At 43.7% G+C, this 26668-nt stretch overlaps 1 protein-coding gene across 8 annotated transcripts; it reads left to right on the forward strand.

Annotated features, from left to right (window-relative positions):
• The first annotated feature begins 2120 nt into the window (after nucleotides 1-2120).
• Nucleotides 2121-19471, forward strand: LOC4346966 (lysine-specific demethylase JMJ26). Of its 8 annotated transcripts, XR_010735034.1 has the most exons (12): nucleotides 2121-2810; nucleotides 2899-3004; nucleotides 3373-3688; nucleotides 3772-3835; nucleotides 3915-4623; nucleotides 5511-5840; nucleotides 6170-6475; nucleotides 6552-6624; nucleotides 6732-6817; nucleotides 6947-7066; nucleotides 17935-18169; nucleotides 19174-19471. XR_010735034.1 is itself a non-coding variant. In XM_066304172.1 (11 exons), the coding sequence occupies exons 1-11, from the start codon at nucleotides 2209-2211 to the stop codon at nucleotides 19249-19251; spliced, it is 2790 nt and encodes a 929-aa protein (XP_066160269.1). In that variant the 5' UTR covers nucleotides 2121-2208; the 3' UTR covers nucleotides 19252-19471. The 8 variants fall into 8 exon arrangements, 5 of the variants coding, with proteins under 5 accessions (XP_066160269.1, XP_066160270.1, XP_066160272.1 ...); XR_010735035.1 differs by lacking the exon at nucleotides 17935-18169 and having other exon boundaries at nucleotides 6702-6817; XR_010735036.1 differs by lacking the exons at nucleotides 17935-18169; nucleotides 19174-19471 and adding an exon at nucleotides 8796-9302 and having other exon boundaries at nucleotides 6702-6817.
• Nucleotides 19472-26668: the final 7197 nt, after the last annotated feature.

Consider the following 26668-nt stretch of genomic DNA (forward strand, 5'->3'; position numbering starts at 1 on the left):
ACTGGCCTCCCCCTCTTTCGCAGATCCGATAATGGCTGCAGGGGAGGCGCCGATCCACTGCCAAGGAGGTCAGTGGTGGCGGATCCACATCTTCTACCTCCTCTTCGACATTAGCCCTTCTCCCTCCTCCCACGCCTTATCTCCATGACGGCGCGATGTCCGCGACCACGATCTGCTTGTTGTGACGACGATTGGCGACGCCGTGGGCAGCGGTGGTGGCGGCAGTGCGGGGGACACCGCCGTCGGATCTAGGGTGAGCATTTTCGGATTTTTTATTTTTTCCCCCGCATTTTTCATTTTTGCAAGCGGGCGGCATAACTGACCGCGTGCGGTTGTGCTACCCATTTGCAAAAATGTTGGTTTGTACATACACTTGGGGGGCAAGCGATTGCTCTACCACAGGCCACATGTGAAAAATCTATTATGCCCGTTTGCCAAATTTGTTTTTAGTAGTGCAGAAGCACAACACGAATCAAACGGGAAGTGATCGGAGTGAGAGTGATAGGCAACATGATCGAAATGAAAACACGGCTTGGGTTGCAATTGGAAAGGAGAGCATCAAAATGGCTTGCACTATAATAGGAAAAGTAAAACATGAGAATGAGCATAGGGTAGTCGGAGATGAGCGAAGCGATATGGTACTAAGGGCAACTATAGATGAAAGTAACAGACAAAAACAATACAAATTTTTAGAGTAAAATTGCATATTAGGCCATGTACCGTCGTTTCACATTGGATCACCCTTAATCCAAAGTTTTCATTTTAGGCCGGTATTTATTCCCGAAACATTGCATTTTGGACATGGCCCACTTGTCATAGCATATCTCTTATCTTCTCTCAAGTTGCACAAAGGCCATCGCACTGCCCAAGCTCGCTGGCCTTGCACTCACCGTCAAAGCCAGATGAACCACGCCTCCCAGCTTAACTCCACGCTACTATCAGTATGGCTTGATCGATCCATCTATCCTAGCACGAAAAACCCCTGCCACTAATGGTGCCTAATTGCGCCGCCACACTATCTCGCCTTGTGAGCCTCGATTCGTCTCTTGTATACCCCTCCGCAGAAACCAGCTCTTCAAGCTCCTAAAGACGAGCACTAGGACCTAAGTTACCAAATATAAAAATACTGAACTACAGATTTGCTACTATATATTTATTAGAAGCACTAATTACAGCAAACTAAAACATTTGATATGTAAGTTGTCAGAAAATATTTGATATGTAAGTTGTCAGAAAATGCTATAGTTCCATTCTGAATATCTTCAAAATGCTGTTGAAATGATGAGGAAAATTTGAGCACTAGACCAACTCGGCCTTAACTAGGGGAGAACCCTAACAGATTGTTGCGACAGATTGAGCATATGCATATTTTTCGCGCGTGTATTGCATCGATTAGGAAAGGTTCCCATAAACAAACTTGCCAATGCCAAAGTCTCAACCTGAACCTGCCACGGTTGAGACAGGATGCGCTCGACACCTCCCACAGCCATGTGGACCCACCGGACAAAAACGGGCCTAGGGATGAAAACGGTCGGGAATGATCGGAAACGGTATCATTATTTTATTATTTTTTAAAAACGATCATGAAATTTTCATATTTATGAATTCAGTTTATCTATTTAGTGTCAACTTCAGTGCCACACTGACAGAAATTAAAAAAAACTAAATTTTAAAAAGGGTAACCATCGGTAAAAATATTATTATTACATTAGTTTTGCAGAACGATATCGATATGGTCGGAAAATTTTTATACCGTTCTCACCCTAAACGGCCCCCACCCGTCAGCCTCACCCCCGTCGCGTCCCAACGCCGCACGACACGAGGAGAGAGAGCCTGCCAGCCTGAGCCTGATCGACTCGGACGCAGGCACGCATCTAGCGTGATGAGTCAAAAAAATCTCAACCGAGCCAACCAACCCAACCGAAACCATGCGCGCCACGGTAAAAACCAAAACCAGCGGAGGAGGAGGAGGAGGCCGAGGACGCGAGCGACGCGTGGGTTTCCTCCCCTCTCCCGCCCCGCCGCGCGCGCGCTCCACGTGCTCGCCTCGCTCGCTCCTCGATCACAGCACCCAATCCGAAGCAGAAATAAATCCCAATCCGATCCCCCCCTGCCCGATCGATCGAATCCGGATTCCGGAGAGGAGTTGTGAGCTCGGATCTCCCCCCGTATCGTCGTCGTCGTTGCGAGGAGAGCGAGCTGCGTGCGATGGCGGCGGTGGATTGCGGGGCGCCGCCGGTGCTCGTGGGCTGGGCTTACGGCCGCGGCGGCGTGGAGGAGACGGAGACGGAGACGGAGGAGGAGGAGGAGTGGGGGGTGGAGATGGAGAGGGGGAGGGGGAGAGGGAGAGGGAGAGGGAGGGGGAGGGGTAGGGGGAGGAGGGGGGGAGCGGTGCGGGGGAGGGGCCGGGGCCGGGGCCGGTGCCGGGGGCGTGGGCGGAGCCGGGCGGCGCCATCGCCGCCGGCCAAGCGGCGGCGCGTGGAGGAGCCGGAGGAGGAGGTGGTGGTCGCGGGGGAGGAGGAGGAGGAGGAGGTGGAAACATGTGAAACCGACGGCGACGGCAGCAGCAGCGACGAGATGAGGACGGTGGCGGCGATGGGGAGCGCGCCCCTGCTCGGCACCACCGTCGACGAGGAGGATTTCTCGCCGCCGAGCACCAGCGGCCGCGGCCGCGGCGGCAGGAAGCAGGGACGCGGGAGGGGTGGGAATTCGTGCCACCAATGCAAGAGGGTGAAGCCGCGGCCGGAGGAGATGGTCAGGTGCCAGCTCTGCGGCGACAAGGTCTTCTGCGCCGCATGCATCAAGAACAAGTATCACATCCATCTTTTTTCCCCCATCTGCAGTTAGATATGTGGAAAGGTGACGTGGAGTTCTCACCAAAGCTTGTGTGCTTTACAGGTACCCGGAGATGCAGCAGGCCGAGGTTAGAGATAAGTGCCCTTTCTGTCGAAATATCTGCAACTGCACTCGCTGCAATCCCAGTGACAAGTCGGATGGACCCAGGGTAATGGACATTGTGGCTTTGTTGATGTTTTAGAGATTTTTAAGATTCATTGCGACATGAAGCAGTTAGATTTCTTAGCTTCATATGATTTAGATTCATTGCTAGAAAATTGTGTTCTTCTTGTACCAGTGATGCATTGGTAGTGTTATTTTTTTCTGTTAGATCGTGAATTTCATAGGGAGTAGACGAAATTTGGCTAAACATGTTCTTTTTTAGATTGACAAGAAGGACCCCAATTTCATTTCATTAAGGACTCATAAGCCTGTTTAGTAATAGATTACTGATACAACTTGTTTAAAATCACAACTGTAAAGATATTTCGCAGTTTGCTGTGTTTCTAACATGTGTTTCTTTTTCTCCTCTTGTAGAACCCATTTGTCAGGAGATGTAACAGCAGTAGTTCAGTAAAACGGAGAGTGAAGACTGCTGCCTCAGGTTTAAGATGCAGGGTTGATACTGCGGCACTACAGGCAAAAGCAATTGATAAATTAGAAGCTAACAGTAGGATAAACAATGAATCTGCCATGTTAGATAAGGCAGATACACTAGATGTCAGGACTGATGAGGTTGACACTGAAACTAAAAGCAAATATGCCAACTACATGCTACACTACTTGGCGCCACATTTGACAAAGCTGAACAAGGACCAGATGAGTGAGATAGAAAAGGAGGCTAAAATTCAAAGTAAGCTTAGTTCTTTAGAACATCTTGAGTAATTTACTTGCTAGCTTGCAACTATTTCTTAGTACATCTCTTTCCCTGCACAGGATTGGAATTGTCTCAGTTGAGTGTGGAGCAGGCTGCCTGCCGGCATGATGAGAGAGTATTCTGGTGCTGGTTGCCTCCCACTCATCAAATACTTTTTTTTTTCATTTTAAATGTGTCCTGATTTCTTTTCCATGTGATCCAGTGACCATTGCAAAACTTCAATCTTTGATCTGCATAGAAGCTGTCCAGGCTGCTCCTATGAATTATGCATCGTCTGTTGTAAGGAGCTCCGCGAAGCCAAACTTATGGGCTCTTGTAAGGAAGAACTGTTCTCTTATCCTAATAGAGGACCTGACTACATGCATGGTGGTGATGGTGATTCAGTACCAGAGTTGATAAACTACAAACAAGGAGACCTGTCTAGCAACCAATCTAAGGACATACAGTGGCGTGTTGATTCTGACAAGATTTATTGTCCTCCAACTGAACTTGGTGGGTGTGGTAATCATATTCTTCAGTTGAGACGAATATTTTCAAAAGACTGGTTGAGTAAACTCGAAGTGGATGCTTTCCAAATGCGTAAACAATTAGAACCATCTGATATTATCGGTAGAGACACTTGTGAGTGCTCATGTTCTACTGATCATGCAAGTTCAAGGAAAGCTGCCAGCAGAGAGGATTCGACTGATAACTACATATACTGCCCTACATTGGATAATGGAAAGCCAGAAGATCTCACACACTTCCAGAAGCATTGGGTGAAAGGCGAACCCGTAATTGTTCAACAGGTTCTCAAGAAAATGTCATGTTTGAGTTGGGAGCCACCAGATATGTGGTCTAAAGTACATGGCACCGGCACTAGTCCTGAGATGAAAAACGTGAAGGCTATTGATTGTTTATCTTGCTGTGAGGTCAGTATAACATTCCTACATCTACAATACATGTTACAGTAGTTTTTCCTTGATTGATACTGACTGTAGTTTGTTTATGAGAGCGATCAGTGCTGCTATTCTAGTGAAATTGTATTTGTAGTAATGCCCTTTTTTTTGTAAATGAGTTGTCAACCTGAAAGCTGTGCCACATTTTTCTTGTGTTACATTGGCATAACACGCTGAGAGCAAACAGCTAATAGTTACATAAAAAAGGACCCACTTTGTAGTATATGAAACAAGACATCAGAATTGCTCCCAAGGGTGTCTGCAGTTGGTTGCGTCGCACACAAGCCAAATCCAGATACTTGTATTAATTAACATTCTTTACTTCATTATTGACTCAACATAATTAAATCCTGGGTGCCATCGATTCCACACTGTAGATCACTACTTCTCTTGTCAACACGCAGAACTTATGTATGAATTGAAGATTTAAAGACTGAGTTGTTCCTGAGTACAGAGGGTGTCTGTTAGCATGAAGGACCCCCTTCTTTTTGTATCCATTGACCATGCGAAAAATAAGTAAATAACACACATCACATTCAGCATCACACTAGAAATTTATGCAGTCTAGTCTCATGTGTTCTTCATTTGCCAGAAAGATTTTTACTGTATTGAGCTATAATTTTCTTTTCTTATAGTTGTCTATCTGATAATATGAAATTTTATACAGTAAACACATTTTGAAGGGAGCATGTATTTTACTAGGGGATTGCCTTCAAACAGTTTTGTTTAAACTCTATCTTAATAGTGGTTAAGGATGATGCATGAAAACATATGACCCCCATCAGTGCACCTATTGTAATTTTCATTTATCATAAACTAGAAAAGAAAAAAACGTAATATTCTGTGTCTGTGTAATCCAGGTCGAGATATGCACTCAAGACTTCTTCAATGGGTATTATGAAGGTCGGATGTATCAAAATCTATGGCCTGAAATGCTTAAATTGAAGGACTGGCCTACATCAAATCATTTTGAAGAGCTTTTGCCTTCCCATGGAGTTAAATACATGAATTCTTTACCTTTTCAACCATACACAAACTTGAAGTCTGGTTTGCTGAATGTCTCAACCTTGCTTCCTGATGACATCTTAAAGCTTGACATGGGCCCAAAATCATATATAGCTTATGGCTATGCACAGGAACTTGGTAGAGGAGATTCTGTTACAAAGCTTCACTGCGATTTGTCTGATGCAGTAAGTTGTTATAATACTATGGCCATTTATGGTTCATATAGTTCATGAAGAGTCCTTGGGCAAGTTCATTTTCTTCTTTGAAGACTTAAAGTTACTCTTTTTTTTTTTTAAAAAAAATAACTGTGGTATATAAAATGAGATCCTGCTTCCTTATTTACCTGAGACCATTTTTTGCTTGTAATTCAAGACACTGAGACAACAGTGCTCTTGACACAGCTAGTTGATTATGCAAACTACTGACTATTCTTCTCCCACAGTGAAATTGTTAGCTTATAACACTGGCATCTTGTTCTGTTTATTCATCTAAACCTATGATGGCTTTTTATTAGGTTAACGTTTTGATGCATACTGCTGAAGTTGACCCTTCCGAGGAACAAATAGATGCAATAAAAAGTTTGAAAAGAAGACATACAGCGCAAAATGAAAAGGAGTGTTCTGGGAATGCAGACGGAAATTATACATCTCCTAAAATCTGTGGGGATGCAAATGAGTTGTCCTGTCCTATAAACAGTGAGACCAACAAGGGAGGTGCTTTATGGGATATTTTTAGGAGGGAAGATGTTCCAAAACTGAAATTGTATCTCGACAAGCATTCTAAGGAATTTCGCCATATATACTGTTCTGCAGTTCAAAAGGTAAGTATGGGCGTGATTTATGAACAACCTTGCACTTGTGACCATCATGCTTAATGCCACCTTATGTTTTTTGAAGGTATGTAACCCTGTACATGATGAAACATTTTATCTAACAGAAGAACACAAGAGAAAACTCAAGGAGGAGCATGGTGAGTTCCTTTATCTGCTAATGTGATGTTGTGGATTTGTAGTAATTATTTGTAATAGCAAATGGTTGTGTTGAAAGGTTATTTGAAATCCTGAGATGCTCATTTAGGAATTGAGCCTTGGACATTTGTACAAAAACTTGGGGAGGCAGTATTCATTCCTGCTGGGTGTCCTCATCAAGTACGGAATCTTAAGGTAATTTTTTCAGTGTACTCTTTCAGTACCGTGACTTCTTGCAGCACTGCATACTTGAGAACTGGGTTGAAATACTTGCCAAGTTTCACATGTTTTTGTAGCTAATTTCTTATTAATGCTATGTTGCAGTCCTGCACCAAGATTGCCTTGGATTTTGTATCACCCGAGAATGTTAAGGAGTGTCTCAGCTTAACCGAGGACTTCCGAAGACTTCCTAAGAACCACAGGGCCAAAGAAGACAAATTAGAGGTAAGTAACACATTTCCAATGCGTACCCATTTTGAACCATTTGGCACGAAGTATGTTAGTATGTGTAGTCCTAGGCTTAAGCTTATCACCCCATATATCCAGAAAGATGAAGCAACACTTTTAATTGGATTACTCACAAAAAACAAATGGCAGACATTTTAAACAATAATTGAACTCTAGGTCTCCTTTCTAATTGCAACTTCATAACTAGGCTAAAGGACATCAACAAATATATATTGTTTGGTTGAAAGTTGAAACATAACCACAAAATTAAGAACTAAACCAGCAAATGAAATATCTCATCAAAACGATCTGATTGTATTTCCTTATACATATGGAACTGGTCATTGTACGGGCATACAAATCTCTATGGCCGAATGGCTGATATACCAAGGTGCCAACTTGTAGCCATTCGGCCTTTTTTTTTTCATTTCATCTGCACACCTCTTCCCTCCTCGTGGAGTTCTCTCCATTTTATCTTGATTCGTGAGTAGTCTTGTTGCGTGGTGTTGGTGAATATGTCCCTGTTGCTGTGTGCCTTGGGTCGCTGTTGTTCATTTTTGTGCCTCTGGTTGCTGCCGTTTGCAAGCGGCTCATTCCTATGGCATTGCGAACCCACTTGGCAGGAGTCTGTACACTCCTTTTGCTACGGACGCTGCATCGATGAGATGATCACTCCTTTGCGGAAGCCTGTCACGATGTTAAGTCAGAGAGAAATGGGTCATTGACATGTGGGGCCCAGCCTTATGGGCAGGGAAACACACCTTCCTATGAAGGAGCCCCATTGCTCTGTTGCTACGGACGCTGGATCGGCGAGATGATCGAGAATCGCCGGTAATTTCATGAATGCACTTCTCTTGTTTGCTGGTTTTGGTGAGATCATGTCCTCAGAGTTTTCTAAATCTCTTATTGTTTAGAAGTCTAGCATGTAGTAGATGCTAGTTGGGTGCTCTACTGCTCTTGTTAATGGAGGATTGGTCTACGTAGATGGCAGGGTGGTGGGGGTGGTCGGCGCGGTGGCGGGCGCGGGCGTCTTGTTGGAGGAGACCGACGGCGCGGTGGTCAGCGCTGCCGCGAGGTCCTGCACCAGCCGCATCCCCGTCCTTAGTACCGCCGCCGTCGAACTCCATCTTCTTGAGCGTGACGACGATGGAGGGCGGCGCCTTCTTGGCGCGCGCGGTGGTGATGGCACCGGAGTGGTCGTCCTCGTTGTCGGAGCCCGCGGTCGAGCCTCTCCGACTCCTGCGCCGACCACCCTCGCCACCCTGGCCCCCGCCGTGGCACCCACCACCCTGGCTCCGGCCACTACGATGCTTCCTCTCCCTCGGTCGAGGCTCCCGTCGCAAGCGCCGTTGTCCACCGTCTTGGGGATCCCCGTCGTGGCGCTCGCCAAGCCGCCGCCGCCAGAGCTTGGATAGCCCGCCTCGCTCGCCTGCTCCGCCGCCTACCCGCTCGTCCGCTCCGGCACTCCCGGGACCGCCAGAGCTTGGACAGCCTGCCTCGCTCGCCTGCTCCGCCGCCCACCCACTCGTCCGCTCCGGCACTCCCGGGAAGAAAAGAGATAGGGGAGAGGGAAGAAGAGGAGTGAGGATGAGGAAGAAGAGAGAGAAAGGAGAGGGATGAAGGGAGGAGTGAGGGTGACATGTGGGGCCCATGTGGGCCCTACCATTTTTAAATTATTTTTTGTGTAACTGACATGTGGGTCCCATGGGTTTTATTATTTTTTCAGATCGAATTGCCACGTAAGCGCCATGTCAGTTGAAGACCGAGTTAAATTAGCCACGTAGACGCCACATCCTGCCCCGCCGCCCACCCGCCCGTCCGCTCCGGTACACCCAGGAAGGAGAGAGGGAGAGGGAGAGGGAGAGGGGAGAGGGAAGAAGAGAGTGAGGATGAGGAAGAAGAGAGAAGGGAGAGGGATGAAGGGAGGAGTGAGGCTGACATGTGGGGCCCACGTGGGCCCCACCATTTTTAAATTGTTATATTTTGTGTAACTGACATGTGGGTCCCACGAGTTTTATTATTTTTTCGGATCGAATTGTCACGTAAGCGCCACGTCAGTTGAAGACTGAGTCAAATTAGCCACGTAGGCGCCACATCAGCCAAAACCGCCAAGGGATCTTATCTGCACTGATTTTGATAGTTGAGGGACCATTTGTATGTGGTTTTACGGTTGAAAGACGAAAATCGGATTTGTTGACAAGTTAAGGGATCTCAGATGAACTTATTCCTTTCATATTCCTTCACTAGAGCCACTACATTCGCGAGGCCCATTCAAAAACACAAGACCACCCTTTTGTCGGGTTGATGCTTGGGTCACAAATGATCTATTTGTTTTTTTTAACTTAAAAATGATCTATTTGTTGCTGCTAGAGCTGACTTTAGCTGACTTTAATGTGAAGTCGGCTTGTTGATCTGCCAGAGAAACGACAACTTTAGGGTTCGAGTTACCGACTTTATGTGAGGTCGACTTGCTGGTCTGTGGGAGGAACAAAGATACGTTTGTGGCTATGCTCGTCTACTCGTATCTCTCTTAGGTGGTCCAACATACGAAGCTCTATATCTGTTGTCAGTTCATCTTTCTTGTAACGAGAGTGTTGTAATCCTTTTTCTTATTTAATACAACAACCTGACTTAATTTTGGGAGAAAAAAGAAGAGTAGATGACAGGATGAGATAATGCCTAGTCAGCCTTCAGAGCAATGTCGTACTCTCCATAAGTATAAGGAAAAGATGAAGCTCCTATTTGGAGAGAGTTTTAGTTGGCTGCAGCTTTCCCAAACAATCTAGTTTTTCTTTCAGATTCTGAGAAGCTAGTTGTAGAATCCAAACAAATGAACTATAAGTTAGAAGCTAGGAAACCTAGCTTTTTCAGATTCTTACAACTGGTTACCAAATATCCGCTTCTCAAAATCTTAAGCTCTGTAAGAGGCTGATTCGGTAAGATCTGCTTCTCAGAATCAGGATCTTAAGCTGCCCAGATTGAAGGCACAACTACAATATCGAACATTAGATTTATACGGCGGCAGTTGCAGCAGCTAGGGCAGCGAAACAACCGGTTAAATGAATGGTATCAAGGGAGTGGATGGTTGGGGGTAAGATGGTGAAAACTAAACGATGTGATTGTGCAAACATCACAGAACTAATTGGTAAAATTAGCTGTAGGACACTGGAAGTTTGTTGCTGGACACCTGGAACCATGACATGGTTGACTAACTAGTAATTTGCTAGGTGGCACTGCATCTATTTATTATTTCTGAGTCAAATGGAGAGAAAAATCGTGAAAAAAAAGACAATTCAGGTCCTGTTTAGATCCCACTCCAAAATTTTTCACCCTGTTACATCGAACGCTTGAACACCTGCATGAAATATTAAATATAGGCTAAAAAATAATTAATTGCACAGATTGCAACTAATTTGCGAGATAAATCTTTTAAGCTTAATTGCACAATGATTTGACAATGTGGTGCTACATTAAACATTTGCTAATGACAATTAATTAGGCTTAATAAATTCGTCTTGCGCTTTGCTGACGGATTATGTAATTAGTTTTTTATTAGTGCTCGAATACCTCTTGCGACACCCTATATACCCTATATAATATCTGATGTGACACGCCAAAACTTTACATATGTGGATGTTGTAACGCAGCTAGGTGTGGTTCAAAATGGACCCAAGCCCACATACCCTCGAGAAACTATTCTAAACTCTCAATGGGACATCTTGTTGTTTGCATATCATCCAAATAGTTATGACAAAGTTTAAGAAGATAGATTAATATGTGATAATCACTCTTCAAACATACGTGGTCAAATTTAACTTTTACAAGTTACAACGAAAAAAAATTGATTGCAAATATACGTTACCTACCCATAGTTTAATTTTTTTTAGCAACTTGTAGAAGTTAAATTTAACTTGCATGTTTGTGAAGTAATTTATCACATATTAATCTATTTGTTGTTTTTTTTCAACTTTTTTTACATAACCATTTGAATGACATGCATATAATGAGGTGATGCCCCTCGAGAGTTTACGAGTCCACTTTCACATTCCCTCTCCAATCTCCTCTAAAAACCTATAAAGCGGCAACAACGTTAATGGCGCGGTCACTACTACAGAAAGGGCTATTGGTGCTGGTTTGGAACACGGCATAGGTGTCGGTTCTCCGAACCCACACCACGGAGGCGGCACTGATTGTGAAACCAAATAGGTGCCGGTTCCTGTGTCGATTTAGAACCGACACCTATAAGGATGAACGAGCCAAAAAAAAAATACCGGATCGGCTCAAATCAAGTCAACCCGAGCACGGATCAAGAACACACATCAAGAACTTCAAGAACATGTCAAGAATACACATCAAGAACTTCAAGAGCAACAGAGCACGAATCAAGCCGGCCGACCTCAAGAACACATAACACAGAACATATCAAGCACACGTTAACACAAGAAGCATCGCCCTTTGTGTCGCCGGCCGTCACATCGCCCTCCGCGTCGGCCTTCTCCTCCACCGCACCGTTGTCAGATGGAGAGGAGGGCGCCACTGTCTTCAGCACCACCGTCGCCGCTGCTGTGGGCAGGCGCCAAGCCGCCACTACCTCCCTCTAGATCTAATGGAGGGAGGGTGCCGCCGACATGCTGCCGGACCGCCGCTGCCTCCCATCCCGCCAGATCTGGCGGAGGGAAGGGCGCGCCACCGGGCCGCCGCCGCCACCTTCGCCAAACCGTTGAGAGAGGGAGAGAGCGGTGGAGAGAGAGAGCGGAGGGGAGGGTGGCGCTGTCGGCGTTTATTGGTTTTTTTTTTCACAAATCATGTTTTCGGAAAATTAGTCCTTAAGGTTTGACCATTTGGCTTATCCTATAGTCGAGATGGCTCTGATACCAACTTGTCACGCCCGGAAATTAACTAGTAAATTCCGAACTAATTTGTGCATAAAATCCTCGTCCAGGAATCAGCCGAGGTACACAAACTGACAATTTAATATACAAATCCATCTTAAAAATAACGTTACATACTTACAAAAGAAAAGAAAACAGCAGCGGAATAACGATCTAGCGATGGCTTTAGCTCCACTCCCACAGGCAGCTCAACTGGGGTATAAGCCAAACGTCTTCTCCTTCTGGAACCTTTATCTTCAACTGAGGTTTGATGATTGTTGCAAGAATGAGCATATGACATACTCAACAAGCCACACAGCAAATATGCAAGTGCACAAGGATTCCAAAGGATGGCATAATATAGGCTCATTTACAAAAGCAGCATTTAGCAAAGATTTAAGATAAGTAAAACAGTAGAGTAATTAATCATCAATTTTAATCAACACTGAACAGCACACCCATGCTGCTCAGGCCCAACCAAACCTGAACAACCAACCCCGGTCGTACAGATCAAACCTCCAAACCAGGAATTATCCATTCCAAACCAGGAGTCAAATTAATTATCACATTATTAACATTGATGAGTAGTGTGAGACTAATCACGAAAAACATTGCTCAACTCGCCCATAACCGCGGGCACGGCTATTCGAATAGTTTTACTCTGGCCAGAGGTGTACCACTGTACCCACAAGACACGATTCCACACATGTTGCCATGCCCCGAAGTACCACCACGGCACTGCAAAGGGGGAAATCGTGACAGTACCCTTCGCACAACACAACTCACCACAGTGCACCATTCCTGGATCATAATCACCCCCTCAAAAACCAGAGGCATGGACTCCCCAGCGACCCCCACGGACTTCTCGCCGCTTCTCAGTCTGGCACCCCGCAATGAATCATGCTATACAAAAGGTAAAGCCGTTGCCCACGCTGGCTTGTGGTTGGCACGGTTAATGTCTCGCAACAGTAGCTCGCGAACCGGTCCTTAATTGCCATGAGCACGACTTTCAAAACCATGTGCTCACAACCCACCTTTAATCAAGTTTTAATTATCAATTAATTATCATAACACGATTAACCATCGTGAGCTACCATTAAATATAACCATAAATAATAATGTAGTATATATGATTCATCCCATTAGTGAGCTAATGTTTCTAAGCATGGCTAAGCAATTATATATATATGTAGCATTTAGCTAAACCAAACCAATATATAAGGTTCTAGCTAATCAAATTATAACCCATAGGAAAATAAAGTCATCTTCGGCCATTAATTAATTGGGAAAGGTTCACCACCCGGTGACATTCGAAAACAATGCATAGTTGAAATAAAATAATAGCTTTAAACGGGTTCAACATGCTCAAAGGGTTGTTTGGGATCTGTGTGACTTGCCATGAGCTTCCGCAAACACTTCCGAACCTTCCTCAACGAAAACGCTCTCCTTCGGAACGTCGGAAACTAAAGCGAAAAAACAAAATTCAACAAAACAGTACAAAAACAAGCATAAACAGTACATGTGGATATTTTTAACATGTAGATCCTGATTTTAGAAAAATTTAGCAACTTGAACCACCTGAAACGGATCTACGATTATTTAGTTATGATTTTCCGAAGATTTAATCTATTAGAAAAAAGGAAAAAGAAAAGATGATGATGTCACGATGACGTCATCAACGGCAGCCACGGCATGGGTGGCGACCTCGCCGGAGCTAGAGAGGTCGGCCGGCCTATCTAAGGGCATCTACACGTAGAGGATGACGTCGCGAGCTCAACGATACTCACCAACGCGACGAACGACGACGGATGACGGCCGGCGACGAGAGGTGGCGGCGGTGGCTTGGACCTCGCCGACGGCGGCTAGCTACGGCGGCCGGCGACGAAGGGGGAGGCGCGGCCGGGGTTCCTCACCTCCGTGCGCACCTAACGGCGGCGAGGGGAAGCGGCGGCGACGGCGGAATCGACGGCGCGGCGCGGCTGGGCGTCGGCCGGCGACGGCGGCGGCTTGCTCGGCGTGGCGGCGGCGCTACGGAGCACGAGAGAACTCGGGAGATGGGGCAAACGAAAGAGGAGGACTAGGGGGTCCTATTTATAGCCTTGGATTGAAGAGATCGGACTCCTCCCGCAAGAAATCGATCCGGAAAATCAAAAACTCGGTTTTGGAGATAAACTCGAAAATGAGTTCGATTCGGATAAAAATACCCAACGATTTGCTCCGATTATTGGGGGAGAGGATAGAGGAGGATAAGAGGAATATTTCCCCTCAACTAATTTGCAAACGGAGCTCGGGATGTGGCGGATTCAACGGAGGAAGCGGCGGCTGCACAGGGCACAGCACGGGCGGCTCGGCTGTGTCCATGCTTGAAGATGAATAGTGCCAGGGAGGCAAACTAGACTTTCGGCTGGCTGAGAGGAGGGGAGGCCGGCGGCTTGGACTGGGCCGACGTGGGCCACTTGGCCACGCGCGAGGAGGCAGAGAGTTGGGCTGAAATCAGCCCAACGACTTAGGAGAGGATTTAAAAACTTTTTCCAATTAAAATAATCACTGAAATGATCTTTGAATTGTTAAAAATACTTCCAATGCTCAAATAATTTCAAGAAAAATCCTGAAAATACTTAACCATGTATTTTAATTGTCCAAGTATTTTCAGGATTTTTCTTGAAATTATTTGAGCATTGGAAGTATTTTTAACAATTCAAAGATCATTTCAGTGATTATTTTAATTGGAAAAAGTTTTTAAATCCTCTCCTAAGTCGTTGGGCTGATTTCAGCCCAACTCTCTGCCTCCTCGCGCGTGGCCAAGTGGCCCACGTCGGCCCAGTCCAAGCCGCCGGCCTCCCCTCCTCTCAGCCAGCCGAAAGTCTAGTTTGCCTCCCTGGCACTATTCATCTTCAAGCATGGACACAGCCGAGCCGCCCGTGCTGTGCCCTGTGCAGCCGCCGCTTCCTCCGTTGAATCCGCCACATCCCGAGCTCCGTTTGCAAATTAGTTGAGGGGAAATATTCCTCTTATCCTCCTCTATCCTCTCCCCCAATAATCGGAGCAAATCGTTGGGTATTTTTATCCGAATCGAACTCATTTTCGAGTTTATCTCCAAAACCGAGTTTTTGATTTTCCGGATCGATTTCTTGCGGGAGGAGTCCGATCTCTTCAATCCAAGGCTATAAATAGGACCCCCTAGTCCTCCTCTTTCGTTTGCCCCATCTCCCGAGTTCTCTCGTGCTCCGTAGCGCCGCCGCCACGCCGAGCAAGCCGCCGCCGTCGCCGGCCGACGCCCAGCCGCGCCGCGCCGTCGATTCCGCCGTCGCCGCCGCTTCCCCTCGCCGCCGTTAGGTGCGCACGGAGGTGAGGAACCCCGGCCGCGCCTCCCCCTTCGTCGCCGGCCGCCGTAGCTAGCCGCCGTCGGCGAGGTCCAAGCCACCGCCGCCACCTCTCGTCGCCGGCCGTCATCCGTCGTCGTTCGTCGCGTTGGTGAGTATCGTTGAGCTCGCGACGTCATCCTCTACGTGTAGATGCCCTTAGATAGGCCGGCCGACCTCTCTAGCTCCGGCGAGGTCGCCACCCATGCCGTGGCTGCCGTTGATGACGTCATCGTGACATCATCATCTTTTCTTTTTCCTTTTTTCTAATAGATTAAATCTTCGGAAAATCATAACTAAATAATCGTAGATCCGTTTCAGGTGGTTCAAGTTGCTAAATTTTTCTAAAATCAGGATCTACATGTTAAAAATATCCACATGTACTGTTTATGCTTGTTTTTGTACTGTTTTGTTGAATTTTGTTTTTTCGCTTTAGTTTCCGACGTTCCGAAGGAGAGCGTTTTCGTTGAGGAAGGTTCGGAAGTGTTTGCGGAAGCTCATGGCAAGTCACACAGATCCCAAACAACCCTTTGAGCATGTTGAACCCGTTTAAAGCTATTATTTTATTTCAACTATGCATTGTTTTCGAATGTCACCGGGTGGTGAACCTTTCCCAATTAATTAATGGCCGAAGATGACTTTATTTTCCTATGGGTTATAATTTGATTAGCTAGAACCTTATATATTGGTTTGGTTTAGCTAAATGCTACATATATATATAATTGCTTAGCCATGCTTAGAAACATTAGCTCACTAATGGGATGAATCATATATACTACATTATTATTTATGGTTATATTTAATGGTAGCTCACGATGGTTAATCGTGTTATGATAATTAATTGATAATTAAAACTTGATTAAAGGTGGGTTGTGAGCACATGGTTTTGAAAGTCGTGCTCATGGCAATTAAGGACCGGTTCGCGAGCTACTGTTGCGAGACATTAACCGTGCCAACCACAAGCCAGCGTGGGCAACGGCTTTACCTTTTGTATAGCATGATTCATTGCGGGGTGCCAGACTGAGAAGCGGCGAGAAGTCCGTGGGGGTCGCTGGGGAGTCCATGCCTCTGGTTTTTGAGGGGGTGATTATGATCCAGGAATGGTGCACTGTGGTGAGTTGTGTTGTGCGAAGGGTACTGTCACGATTTCCCCCTTTGCAGTGCCGTGGTGGTACTTCGGGGCATGGCAACATGTGTGGAATCGTGTCTTGTGGGTACAGTGGTACACCTCTGGCCAGAGTAAAACTATTCGAATAGCCGTGCCCGCGGTTATGGGCGAGTTGAGCAATGTTTTTCGTGATTAGTCTCACACTACTCATCAATGTTAATAATGTGATAATTAATTTGACTCCTGGTTTGGAATGGATAATTCCTGGTTTGGAGGTTTGATCTGTACGACCGGGGTTGGTTGTTCAGGTTTGGTTGGGCCTGAGCAGCATGGGTGTGCTGTTCAGTGTTGATTAAAATTGATGATTAATTACTCTACTGTTTTACTTATCTTAAATCTTTGCTAAATGCTGCTTTTGCAAATGAGCCTATATTATGCCATCCTTTGGAATCCTTGTGCACTTGCATATTTGCTGTGTGGCTTGTTGAGTATGTCATATGCTCATTCTTGCAATAATCATCAAATCTCAGTTGAAGATAAAGGTTCCAGAAGGAGAAGACGTTTGGCTTATACCCCAGTTGAGCTGCCTGTGGGAGTGGAGCTGAAGCCATCGCTAGATCGTTATTCCGCTGCTGTTTTCTTTTCTTTTGTAAGTATGTAACGTTATTTTTAAGATGGATTTGTATATTAAATTGTCAGTTTGTGTACCTCGGCTGATTCCTGGACGAGGATTTTATGCACAAATTAGTTCGGAATTTACTAGTGAATTTCCGGGCGTGACAGTGGCGCTGTCGGCGTTTATTGGTTTTTTTATAATAAATTATGGGTGTGGCTTTTAAAGAAAAACAGCATTTATTGTATTGATGTCGGTTTTAGTTAAGAACCGACACCTATTTCTTCACAAAGTTGCTGGTTCTAGCTGACACGCGCTTATGTGGGCTGGAAAAATATTATAGGTGTCGGTTTTACCGCTTCTAGCACTTATAGTGTCGTGTTCTATTTGCTTTTATGTAGTAGTGGGTGGCCATTACAAGCTATTGTCACGGACAAACGCGTCTTTTCTAAATATCTCTTTCTATTTAGCTTGGAAATGATAAAATAATAGTTGTGGTGTCCTATAGTCATGTCACGTTATTTAGGTGTCTAGCACAAAGACCGTAAATTTTTTCATGTGATGTACTGGTAAATTTGCTTTTACGACCAAATCTCCACGGAACAAATTTGCGTAGAACTTCCGTGAGACGACCTAGAAAAATGCCCACCTTAAATGAACGGTACGTAGGGAGTGAGAGGATGGTCTTTAGATAAGATGTCAAAATTAAACGACATCACATACATAATTCTCATGGATCTACTTTCGTAAGACTACGGACCAAATTCTCAGGAAAAATGCTTTGTCCCGAGCGTCTGATTCTGCGACTCGCGTCGGACCCTAAGGGGCACCAACATCCACCGTCCATCTCTTTATCCATTTTACCACTTGTTCTCAGCCACTCCTTTTCTCATTTCTCTCTCGCAATGGAGGAACTCTTCACCACGCGTATGAGGAAGCACATATAAACTCGATCATGAGAAAGACTGTCACTGGAGGAGCGGAGGTTAGGGCCCTAAGCTCGCCGGGCGACAGCGGCAGCTCACCGCGGGCAGCAGCGGCAATGCCGCTAGGAGATGCAGCCATCGCCGGTTAGGGTCCTGATCTCGCCGGTGGCAGCAGGGCCACGAGGAGGTGGGGGTGGAGCTTGAGGCGCCGCCGACGAAGGTGAGGATGGTGGGAGCATCGAGTTAGCAAGGATTTGTTGCAATTTTCATTTCTATATGCTGCAGTTCATTTCTTTGGATGTTGCGTATGTTTTTTGTTGTTGAAGACTGCATTCTTTAAGTGTTGCATCCGATTGAAACATCTTCGGTAAAACAACGGAACATTCTTCCATGAAGGATGAAACATCAAGGAAACAACTCATGTTGACACATTTTTTCTAGAACAGTGAAACATTACAACATCTCTTTTCAGCGGCGGACTGCTCCTGGGCAGGTTGGGTGGCCGCCCGGGCTCTGCCGCTGTCGTCTCCATTGCTGTTAGCCATTGACGTATATAAAAATTAGCCGGCCATCAAAAACAGTACTAATCGTCCGGGCTTCACGGCAATGCTGGCTCCGCCACCGATCTCTTTAACACATAGTGAAACAGTGCCCGGAGTTTTACAAATCTCTGACGTCCGACGCGGAGTCCTCTCCAAATTCTCATGGAATAAATTTGCGTAGAACTTCTCCGAGAGCCTAGAAACCTCCTACGTCGTACAGTACAGAACTCATGAATTAGCCCATACATTGGCCCAGCATAAGCCCGTAACTACAGCCCAAAAACCTCATGATTTGGCTCAACATCAGCCCAATCAGCCTAGCTATGTGCATGCAAGCCGATAAATTATTACGTGGGCCAGTTCATTTTTGTCACGTCCAAACGCCACATCGATCAGAAACCCAAACATCAGCGAGAAACAAGTTTGTCCTAACTTGTACGCATTAGTTCAAACAATAATATTTTTTTAATTATTTTTCTGGTTACACATCACACGTTTTACACGTGATCTAACCAATGTTTGAAAATTTCTTAAAAGATCATAGTCGATGCTAATAATTGCCAAATAGATTACTCCAGTTTACTGGGTAAAATCTAATGGTTATATTTTTATTTTACATGCAATATATTATTTATCTCAAGAAGAGTATCTATGAACTTACTAACCTCTTGTGTGAATACAGGTGAATAAGATGATAATCTATGCTATCGACCACAGCTTGAGGATTCTGAAAGAGCGTTTCCCCTCTCCGTCCGATTGATGACGATGGTTGCATTGACGTCGTCTTCAAATGGGGTTCCTACGAGAAAGCGGATTAGATTATATGCAGGCATGTAGAGTTAGAGATATTTGAGCTCAATAAATAAAGACTTTGTTGAGCAGTTTATGTTTTGTACTATGGGGGGATTTCGAATTAATTGTTCAATCCCTTAATGTGCTATAGTAGTGATCTAATGTGATGATGGTAACATTAATCCGTATGTGTTTGATAACGTGCGTTGACATCAAGTTTTTTTAGATCTCATCAAGAGTGTTATACATACTCCATACCTAAATAATGAAGTGGTAAAGGAAAAGGAAAACGTTACTGCGATTAATAAAGTGATAATTAAGACTAGCCCTAGCTAATCTTAGTAAAATATGGGTTAAAGCCCCTAATTATAAACCAAGCAATCTAACCCCTATTGATTCCCTACGCATACTAACTTCTATCGGCATACAACATAGATATATTGGAACTAAATTCATACAACAAAGATATATTGGAACTAAATTTTATCCTCCTAGGAGGGAATCACTTCAAAAGGAGTGTAAGGGAAAAATTCACAATTATGTGTACTCATCAAAGAACTACTCAGTGAAAATTTTATAAGAGAAAAACAAAGTCAAAGATAAATTTTAAAGACCGTGTCATCATCCAAAACGTTAAAAATTAAGAAACCGGAGGGAGTAGCATTTAGAAAGACTCAATATAAAATGTATTTATTTATATATTTATAATACAAAAATATAGTTAAAGATATATATTTTAGAGATCGTGTCAATGTCCAAAACGCCAAAATTTATGGGACCGAAGGGAGTACTTCCTCCATCCCAAAATATAACAACTTTTGGACTATGACACGGTCTCCAAAATGCTACTTTGACCAACAATGTCTATAAAAATAAAATGTTTTAAATAAAAAGAGTTGCATATTTTGATAGTTTGTTTAATGATAAATCTAGTAACATCAATTCTACATGATTGATCTTTTTTTATGTTTTTTCTATAAATAGTCAAAGTTAAAAATGTTTGACTTATTACTATGCTAAAAATCCTTATATTTTAGGATGGAGGGAGTAACATTTTGAAAGACCCAACATATCTGGTGGTTATGTTCCTTAAAATTCCAATTTGAGTATTTTGAAAGACTCAACATTTTGAAAGACTCAACATATCTGATGCTAAAGGATGCATTAATATATGCATCATGATGACGCTCTCTATCATGGCCCGATCTTCCTATACACTCCTATCATTATCAGTAGCAAATAAGAAAAACATACAGATGTATGTAACTTCTTATTGACAACAATTTTTTTTTCTTGTGGGGTTGCAAGTCGCTCAACACAATAGCATATATCAAGTTCTTATAATATTCTCAAATAATGCAAAAACAAGTCAATCACCGTGGCTGGTTCGTGGCACAATGACACGCTTGATGAGTGGAGCGATTGCAAAGCCAGACCTGTAAAAGTTAGTAGTATGTGGATCTTAATAGGCTTAACTATATCACAAGGAATAGCAAAAATCAAACAGCTTACGAAATTAAATAATAGTCCAAAATACTAGTCAAAATTACTGGCCCAGCCTAGACTCAATTCTAACTCAAGCAAACAAATGATCAACACTCGGAATAGAAACAAGTTGACTTGATTATATCGAACAACTCTCTCCAAAAAGTCCAACCAAAAAAATGCCACACTTTCTCTGTTTTTTTTTCTCTGATTTTTTATTTGTTTTTATTTCTCTTTTTTTTTCTTTTACTGATTTTTTTGGTGCGGCTCTTTTTTTTTTTGCACCTTCTACCTTTTTCTATTTCTTTTCTTTTCCTTTTTTTTTAACAAGGGGCAAGTGCGTGTGGGCATGCACAAATATAAGAGCATGTACAATAGCAGACTATAAGCTAGCTATAAACATATTTCGAGGAGATAAACGAGGAGAGAGAAGAGCAACGGACTGCAGATTTGTAGCCAGCTGCAGCACGGACTCCAATATGCATGTGTGTATGACAGGTGGACCAAATATTAATTGTGTAGTATATTTTTATAAATAACTATTGTATGAATTGGCTATTAAGTTGACTATAGATGATTTTGGAGTCAACACTTGCTATTAAGCAGCTAGCTATTACTGGGAGAGAAGTTCACGTGCATGTATGGAACTTGCATGCACGGCTAAAAAAGGATCACCTATACATTATACATTTGTCGAAAAAGTTTCTCCTAAGAATTTAACATATGTAATTATAGTACAATCGTAGTGTAATTATACTATAACTCGTATGTAATTATACTATAACTTGCATGCAACTATAATGTAACTTGTATGTAAGTTTCACGTAATTTGAATTGTTAGATATATCTTTGGTGAGCAAGAAAAAAAATCACAACACACATATGAGAGGATTTGTTCCCACAACCTCCATTTTACTGAAATAACATGTTACGGAGAAATTTTTGAAAGTTACATACAAGTTACATTATAGTTACAGTGTAATTACATATAAGTTATAGTGTAATTACACTATGATTGTACTATAATTACATTTGTCAAATTTTTAGAAGAAAATTTATCGATAAATATATAGCAAAATTGCTAAAAAAAAAGATATACTCCAAGGTGGTTAGGGTGTTTACCTACTCAAACAAAGAAACCGAAAAGCAAGGAGATTGAACTTGCATGCACGAGATAAGCAAGGGGTCCACCCAATTTATGCGTTGCGCACATACAGTAGGAGGAAACAATGGAGATAATCCCCAACTAAAACGGAAACTGACTGAAAAATTTAGAGGAAACAGATCCCTACAATTCCTTGCGCAAGTAACCAACCATATCATGAATCGATCAATCAGTTGATTTTTTTTCAATCTGACGCAAAAGCAGCACAAAAGAGTCGCATGCAAGCACTCGCAAGAGAGCAACAAGACTTCTAGCGATGGTATATATGCTAAGACTCAAAACTAAGACTGAGTTACAACTAACACCAGCACTTTTGACACGACGATGATCTAAAACTCAACAAAGCAAAACTGAATGAAAATTGCACGGCCCAAAACTAGGGTTCGGTGAAGGAAAAATAAAAGCGTTGTATTGCTGTGTCTGTATGGTAGATGATGGGTAAGAAAAATAAATCTATAAAACTATAATCCTCACCAGACAACCGAAGCTCTAATATCAACCGATGACTCTCTCTCTCTCTCGTGGCCCGATCTTCTGGTGAGAGGATAACTCGCTTTGATCGAGTGTGACGTTTGCGACGTGCCTACCAACAGAACAAGTCTAGAACGTTGTGCAATCGCTACACCACAGGTGATGTTGTACCAATCGTGACACGCCGATGATCCCTACAATGCAATGCAAGAACAAGATAAGGTGCAATCAAATATTGCAAATAGGGGATTAAGCACAGAGGAATAGTTGCAATTGAAGTGGTAGATCTAATCAACCCGGCAAATCAAGACACCAACTATTGGGGTCTGAATCTATAGTCATCGACTAATCGAGCGAGGACTAGAGACAATGTGAATGGCACTTGGCAAGATTCAACTAAACAAAATCCAATTGTTCTAAAGGGTGTACATAGACATTTATAGAGAAAAATAGATCTAGGGTTAAGTGCTAATTCGTGGAGGTGGAGGGAGACGCTTCCGAGATGGGCCTAGTCTATTACAAGGCCCAAGGTCTAAGGCCCAAGTTCGGTTTCAGCAACAACACTATCTTGTTTTGACGATTTCCTTTGACTCGGAATGAATTTGGATATGATACCAGATGCGTTTGAAAGGTGGTGATATAAGCTTTCCATTAAGTCTAAGATCACCCAAATCGGACTTAACATGAAGACGATAGGTCCGTTTGAAGTCAGTGCTGTTTCTGGAGGTCGAACTGTATTCCAAAACTCATTGGACTTGAATATCTTGTACAATGTACATTCTTCATTCATCCGAGGTATTATTTGGCAATGTTTTATATTTCTCATACTTGGTTGTACGCATATACTTGATGATCATATCACATCGGTATTTATATTCTTTTTATGGTTACATAAAGACATAAAAGTGCACGCCACCGTAAATATGTATCTTTAAGCCACCCTCAATAAACAAAAACTGAATGAGGATTTATTTTGCTAGTGTGTAGACATATCTTGCACTAATGGCATGTTAACTACAGCCCGATTGAGAAACTTTTGGGAGGAGGAGAGGAGATTAGTTTTTTTTTTGAAGGCAATGGGCATACCTTTTTGCACCCGTCATAGGGGTGATGGGCTGTACATAAACATGTTTCTTTCCTTCCTTAATTGAATAGGCAGAGCTCCTTCTGCCTTGCGTCTTTAAAAAAATAAAATAAATTTATTAGTGTTGATTGCATAAAATTATTAGGCAGGGACCGATGTGCCCTGTTTACTGTCAGTAGCCAAACCATCTTGTGGATAGGGATAATGTTACTTTTCCTCCTACCGTCCAGGGCCAAATAAATTTCTCTTTGACAAGCATGAGATATGTAACGCTATTTATCATCGCATCAAACGGGTATGAAGACTGGGATATTGAAACTATTTCCCATGGAATACATATATACATCTTGGCTGTTATTATCTCCCCATGACGAGTTCTGCATTTCGCAAATGAACTGCAAGTATGGTATTTCTTTGTAAGTGAGCTCGGCAGAGACTGCCTTGTAATGGCTCTAATGTACTTGTCTTGATCATTTGGAAATTTTTTACCTGACAGTTAGACTAATGAAACATGAATTCGCTTGTTATTTAAATGGGAGGAGCAATTCTACGGTCCTTAAGGAGGTACCACGAGGTACCAAAAATTTAGTATAAAATTTGGTACCTCATGGTACCTAGGTACCAAGAGATACTAAATTTATAATAGAAAAAATGGTAACTCATGGTACCTCCTCAATGACTGTAATATTGCTCAAATGGGAGAGATCAGGCTTACCACAGGTGTTATTAAAAGCTTTCTTCTTTCTTACGTACATAGCTTTTGCTATCTATCTAAGTATAACGTAGTATCTAGGTGCATAACAAAAGCTATGTATGTATCTTGAAATGCCAAAACGAGTTATAATTTCGAACAGAGGGAGTAATTGTTTGCAGCAGTCCTAGCATTAACGCATTCATATTTAATTTGACTTTCAACAAAAGCTTGATGTGATCCGAGTTTGCGACGAATTAATTAATAATTAAGAAGCACAAGACTGTCGCGACCGAGAAAATTGCCTTTTCCCGAACGCTAGTGTATTAATCCCCGTCCCAGGAAAAGCCGGGGTACACCAAACAAACATGATACAAAAGGAACATCTTTATTATATCAAAAATATTTACATTATTACAAAGGCACTTCAGGCCTGACAAACAAAAATAAACAGCAGCGGACTAGCGGGCCTACGGCTCCATCTTCACAGGCGCTCAACTAGGGTATAAGCCAGGACTCCACCTAGAACTTCTTCTCCAAAGCTTCTCTTACTGAGGGGGGGGGGGGAAGATAGAGCAAGAATGAGTACAACCACCGTACTCAGCAAGTCCCACCGGGAGATGCATGATTAATGCAAGGGAGGTACAAGGGGTAATAATAATAGGGGTTAAGTTTTGCAGTAAACGGCATTTAAAAGACACTTAGTTACTCAAAGCTATTTTGTAAACACGATCCTAGAGCTACACAATATTATTAATCAAGGCCGTGGACCCACACGAACCTGCCTTAACCCAAGGCCTACGATGATTCACACCGAACTGGCAACCCGACCTGGGTCCCAGCTCGTCCCAAGCCAACCCAGGCCAACCATTCCATATTTTAGTTGTTAAGCAAATTTTAAGAATTAAACCACTAACTTGGGTACATTGCTAGGCTTGCCCATATCCGAGGGCTCGGCTATTCGAATAGATTTACTCAGATCAGAGGTGTACGTCTTTACCCACAAGACACATCTTTACTCCGCATTCCATGGCCTTGGAACCCATCGTAAACATGTGACATAACCCTTCACCCATCCTAGCCGTGAACAAATGTACCGACCCAACCCTGCCTACGGCCGGTATCCCGGGACAGGCAGGCCAGGATTGAGCCCCTAGCAACAAGATCTAGACCGGGTGCGCCACACACATAGGGGTGAGACCACCCGCGTACTAGTCCAGTGCCATGGCATCTCGACTAACGGGCACCGACCCGTGTAGTCTTCATTTGCCTAGACATCTCGATTACCGAGCCGCAGCTCGCGTAGCCTTCATTTGCCTCAGAGATATCCATCGTCGCAACGACTTCATCCATCTCTATCCGTGTCCTTTTGTTCAGGACAAGACTGAGCACCGAGTTAAGCCTTACCCATTAGACATGTGGTTAGTACGGTAGTGCTTTGCAACAGAGGCCCGAAGACCGGTCCTTATAGTGGCCGAGGTGCTACTAGCAAAACCCTGCACCTCGAGCCCAGCCTAAAACCATTTTGGGAGTTTTGAATAGAGGGGGGAGGTGTGTGTTCAATTCCATCACAAGCCAACCATTCCACAGTGTCCAAATGATATGAGCATCCCCAAAGTCTAAAGTTATAAAACCACCTAATGTTGCCTAATTATTCAGCGAAGCATCTACCTAAATTCATACTAGTGGAACCATGAATAAAGTACCCACTAGTTGGGGTTTTATTTTCCTAGGGTGAACAAGGTAATAATAAACAATAGCAATAATAATAAGGTCATAACAAAGGTAAATAGGCATGGCTAAATGAAACAGTGATAACGCGGGAATTTAAATAAAGCGATAATGCATTAATTTAAATCAAAATAATTTTATAAACTGGGATTCAATATGCTCAAGGATGATGTGACATGCCTTGCTCAGAGAGAACGGCCTTCCGAACCTTTGGCGACGACCGCGAACCACGCTTCGGGAACCTCCGGAACGACAGAAGCTACGCGAAGCACACAAGCAAAGCTACAAGCCTATAAAGAAGTAATAACAATACATAAAAAGAAAGCACACGGTTCTTTAGGTTATAACAAACATTAGGAGACTTGAACGGGTCGATTCAGAGTTCGTATGACCAAGATATGATCATCCGAAGTTTAATGCTGTTACATGGAGATTTACGGATTATTATAATTAGGTTTTGCAGTTATAAAACATGTGGAAGCGCTAGCCTGGAAAAGACAGGAAGGCTGCGCCGTTGACATGCGGACCCCACATGTCAACCTAAAGGACCGCGGTAGATCGAGTACACAGAGACGGTCCACGGGTCGACGGAAGCGGACGCCGTGTGTCAACCGAGGCGAGAAGCCGACAAACGGACTCCACCAGACACCACGCGGGCTGCACACGTGGAAACCACGTGGCTACCGAGCGGGCACACTAACACGGTCACCACACGCGCAAGCGAACGACTACCGACACCGGTACACGGGTACCGGGGT

Source organism: Oryza sativa, chromosome 9 (genome assembly GCF_034140825.1).
Source record: "Oryza sativa Japonica Group chromosome 9, ASM3414082v1".
Lineage (NCBI taxonomy): Eukaryota > Viridiplantae > Streptophyta > Magnoliopsida > Poales > Poaceae > Oryza > Oryza sativa.

Bases quoted from the DNA above. Each gene is read 5' to 3' on its own strand.
- LOC4346966 (XM_015756863.3), top strand. From the start codon at position 2,209: ATGGCGGCGGTGGATTGCGGGGCGCCGCCGGTGCTCGTGGGCTGGGCT. The intron at 5,841-6,169 runs GTAAGTTGTTAT...GCTTTTTATTAG, and splicing joins ACTGCGATTTGTCTGATGCA to GTTAACGTTTTGATGCATAC. The intron at 7,067-8,053 runs GTAAGTAACACA...TGGTCTACGTAG, and splicing joins CCAAAGAAGACAAATTAGAG to ATGGCAGGGTGGTGGGGGTG.